This window comes from Condylura cristata, unplaced genomic scaffold, assembly GCF_000260355.1.
Source record: "Condylura cristata isolate star-nosed mole 26May11 unplaced genomic scaffold, ConCri1.0 scaffold00012, whole genome shotgun sequence".
Taxonomy (NCBI): Eukaryota; Metazoa; Chordata; class Mammalia; order Eulipotyphla; family Talpidae; genus Condylura; species Condylura cristata.
Window position 1 is genome coordinate 56,180,813 of NW_004567113.1, and position 4,328 is coordinate 56,185,140.

The 4,328-nt window shown below is 68.3% G+C and overlaps 1 protein-coding gene across 1 annotated transcript in view; it reads right to left on the reverse strand.

Moving 5' to 3' along the window:
- Window positions 1–839, reverse strand: part of GRPEL1 (GrpE-like 1, mitochondrial (E. coli)) — a 6,052-nt gene extending 5,213 nt beyond the window's left edge. The window contains exon 1 of the mRNA XM_012724054.1: window positions 711–839. Within this exon, the coding sequence (XP_012579508.1) occupies window positions 711–839 (129 nt within the window). The remainder of the gene's footprint in view (window positions 1–710) is intronic.
- Between the last annotated feature and the right edge of the window lie 3,489 nt (window positions 840–4,328).

A 4,328-nucleotide genomic window follows, 5' to 3' on the forward strand; every position in this document is an offset into this window, starting at 1 on the left:
GGCTCCCCCGCACCACAGCCGGGAGGCGGCGGGGAGGGGGCCCGGAGAGGGGCGTGTGCGGCCAGGGGCGCCCCGGCGCCTACGCAGGAGACCGGGAATGAGGGGCAGGGTGCCGGGTGCTAGCCAGGGCCCGCAGATCCGCGCCCGATGCGCCGGGCTCCCGCGAGCGCGGGGTGCGCAGGCGCCGGCGGCCCTGGGGTCCCGCTCTGTAGCTGCAGCTCAGGCCCCGCGGCCGCAGCTCCGGTTACAGGCTGCGGCGAAAAGGCAGCCGCGGCCGCGGCGAGCCCGGCTGGGGCTCGGTGCCACATGTGTGTTTGAGTTTGGGGAGAAAACCTTTTAAAATAGTTCATTGCTGTGACCTTGGGCAAGTCACTTCTGGCGCCCAGCTTTGACCCGCTCACCTGTAAAACTGGGTTCAAGTCAGTTTTTCAGACTCGCTCTGGGGGTGCAGCAGCGGAGCCCCTCTTGGGTGGTGCAGTGGGGAGGCCCGGGAGCCTCCAACCCGGGCATCCAGACCCCCTGAGGCCCCTGCTGCCCCCGTGCTGTGCTGGGAACTGCGCCCGGGAGCTGTGCCCACGAGTCTCCGTGCCACCTCTCCTGGGGATCACTGAGGGGGTTCCCTGCGGCGGGCACCTGGCACCTCAGCGCAAGGCTCCTCCACGAGAGATGAAGCTGCCGGGCCGGGCTCGCGAGGCCGCAGCAGGACGCACTTCCTGCAGTGGGCACGGGTGGCCCTGGACCGGGGGTGCAGGCAGGGCCAGCTGACCCTGTGTGGTGCCCTGGTCGGCGGGAGTGGCGTGAAAAACAAAGGCGGGGCCACCATGGGCTGGCGGCCCCATCACCCAGACGCCTCTGGGGGTTAGCCCAGCCCGTGTCCCTCTGCCTCGGCTGCCTCATGGTCCCGGGCCGACTGTCTGGGGGCCCCTGGGCTGCTCTGCCAAGGCGCCATGGCCCCGTGGGCGCGCTGACTGCCCAGCAGGGAGCATGAGGGGTCTGAGGGGCCAGCAGGGCCGGGCGGGGACAAGAAGCAGCCTGCTGCTCTCTGCGTGCTGGGGCCCCCGCCGTAGGCCGCCCCTCGAGCTGCCTCACCTTCCTGCGTGTATGGGGCGTGCAGGTGAGGGCATGGGTGTCGGAGTGAACCACCTCAGCGGTCCCCAGAAAGGCCCCCAGGAGAGGTGGCGCGGAGGCTCCTGGGCACAGCTCCGGGGCGCAGTTCCCAGCACAGCGCCGGGGCGGCAGGGCTGGGGGCCTCAGTGGGTCTGGAGGCCCCAGGAGGCTCCCAGGCCTCCCCACTGCTCCACCCAGCAGTCTGTGCCGGCCAAGGCCACCGGCCCGCCAGCACCTCCTCGCCCGGACGCCAGGGGGCAGCACCACAGGGGCCGGGCAGGGCCCCCGAGAGGACGCTGACCTCAGCCCTGGGAGCCGGAGCCAGCGCAGATACACCGGGGCTGTCCCGTGGCCCACTGGGCCCTGAGCGCTGAGCATCAGGGTGCAGACACTGCCTCCCACTGCAGAAATGCGCCGCCTCTGAGAAGTGTGGGTCCTGTCCAGTGCTGGTGAACTGGCCTGTGGTCTGGACCCTGCAGCTGGCCACCGTGGGCTCTGTGGGAGGAAGTGTTGCCAGCGCAAACACGTCTTCTGCCAGCTGAGGCTCTGGACAGCGGTGGGGACTGTGGCCACATGCGGGGAGCCTTCAGGCACACCCAAGGGCAAGACCGAAGGGCAGCCCACAGCACCAGCCCGCAGGCCAGCTGCAGCAGCCAGTGCTGTGTCCCAGCTGGCAGAGAGAGCTGCCCTGGAGCTCTGCCCCAGGACCCCGGGACCCCGGGGAGCACCCCGGCACTGAGCCACGCGAGGGCCGGCCCTGCCCTGGGACCCCTGGGACCCCCTGGAGCGCCACGGAAGGGCCAGCCCTGCCCCGGGACCCCCAGGAGCGCCCCGGCACTGAGCCACGGGAGGGTGGGCCCTGAACAGCCGGCGCTCTCGGGCTGCTCCAGCACCAAGGCTGCGTCCATTCTCACCGCGGCTGTGGCAGCCACGGGCCACAGCTATTTCTGATTTGGCTCCTGACTGGAGACGGTCAAGTGGACTCGTGGGAAACGGGGAGCTCCCCAGGGCGGCGCGGCCCCGCCCCACTGACTGAGGCTGGCGGCGCTGGGGTGCGGAGGGGCCTGGGGAGCCGTGGTGTTGGCTTGTCACACCGGGCTGTGACCCCACGGGCTCAGCGCAGCCTGTGTGGGGGGCTGCGGGGTGCGGGGAGGCCCGCGGATCCTCGGCGTGAGGCAGGGAGGAGCCGCGCTGCCAGCCGGCGCCCCGACGGGCGGGCTCGGCCGCCCTGTCTCTGGCCATCACATCCACACCCCAGGCCCGGGGCGCCCTGAAAGGCAGCTTTCTCTCCCGAGCTTGCGGCTGGGAGTGCGGGGCTGCCTCCCCGCACCTGCCCGGGTCTCGGGGTCCTTTCTGCCAATCACAGGCCAGGGGGCGGGGCCGTGGCTGGAGCGGACCAATCACGACTCACCCCTCTCACTGGGGCGGGGCGGGGTGCGCTGGGGGTCCCAGGGAATCCCAGGTGACCCCCCTTGCGGGCGGGCGTGTGAGTGACCTTCCGCAGAGAGGGCGCTGTGCCCCCTCTGGAGCCGAGGCCTGTCGGAGACGCCAGGTGTCCGCGCCCAGCTGACGGGGGGCCGCTGGGGTCTCCTGGGGGGCCGCTGCGGTCTCCGGGCGCGCGAGGCGGCTGAGTCGCCGGCTGGTGCGGCGTCTCCTGCTCAGCCTCGCGGTCTTTATTCGTGGGCTCAGGCCGGCGGTGAGGCTGCATCAACAAAAGCATTGAAGCGAAGTCGAAATAATTATTACTTATTTTTCATAGTCACTTGGAGACCCCTGTGGCCTCGGACGGGAAAGAAACTTGTCTGGTCATCTCAAGAAAAACATAAGAAACGGTCAAGGCTTCTAGTGGACCTCATCTCCCAGCAAGCCCATCTCTGGGCGCTCGGGGATGCGCGACCACCTTCCTGACGCCCTAAGGCAGGCTCCTACCCCTGTGCCCTGCTGTGTTACACATCTGTATTCCTGAGGACATCACTAGTGCGCTGCCTTCCCGGAGCTCTACTGCTGCGACTGACGGCTCTTATCTGGCTCCTACAGTCAGGTCTGTCTTAGTCTGGTCTAGGCCAGGGCCGTCTGACCTCCATGTCACTGCGAAGTGCGGACCTTTAGAGCACACCGGAAAATCTGCCTGTGCGCCGCGCACCCCGGGAGAGCCTGGTCGCCACCACAGTTAGCTGAGCACCATCTAGTTCCCCTGTCAGGGCCACAGCCCGTTTCTCCTCGCCCCTTGCAATGCTAATTTCTGTTATGCATTGTGCCGATTAATACTTTACCCAAGTTGATGTAGAAGGCCACTCGTATGGCCAATTCTAGACTATTAACCAAGAACAAATGAGGACGTTTCAGCAGGCGATGCTGTGGACACTCCCCTGGATTCATCTTCTTTGGAGGTTTAGAAACCCCCCGTCCTCCCGAGTCTCCCCAGCGCCCTCACCATGTCATAGACAGCACTGGCTGTGCGGCCTACGTCGGAGACAGAGGGGCATGGAGGCCGGCGTCAGGGTCACCCCGGCCATGTCTGGCCAGGCGGTGGGCGCCTCCTGGCGTCTGAGCTGCCCATTTCACTTCTCCAGCTGAGTCTCCAGCTCAGAGGCCCCCACTGGTCAGTAAGGAGGCCCAACAGGGATGTTCCTGCCTGCATCCTCCAGGGAGCGGCCTCGGCACCCCCTGGCCTTGGGGCCCTGGCCAGGCACTGCGGCGGGGAGGGCCCTGGGCCCCTGGAGAGATGGGAAGGCGGAGCGTGGCCACACAGCCAGGGAAGCGCGAGGCCCACGCTCTGGCCCTGGCCGCTGGCCACGGGAGGAACGCCGGGATCAGGAGGCCACGGCGGCCTCCCAGCCTGAAGGGGAAGTCTGTCAGGAAGAGCTCTCACCAAAGCGTAAAAGACACTTAACAAAAAATACCTTGCGAGTTCCGGGCCCTGCTGGACTGCCGGGAAAGTACAGACGAGGCAGGCCAGCTGGTGGCCGCGGTCTCTGCCCAGGCGGGGGCTCTGGCCCTCCCGCACTCCCATCAGCACAGCCCCGAAGGCCCGAGGTGGAAGCCGGGGGGTCGTCGTGGGAGCGTGGGTGCGTGAGGGACCGGGCACGAGGAAACTGCCGTCTCCAGTCCCTGGCGGCACGTGAGCAGCTGCCCGAGGCCATCACAGGGCAGCGCCGGCACTGCTGGGGGCGTGTGGGCCCCGGCGAGCCGCGGCTGTGAACCGCTCGCGTGGACGGGCG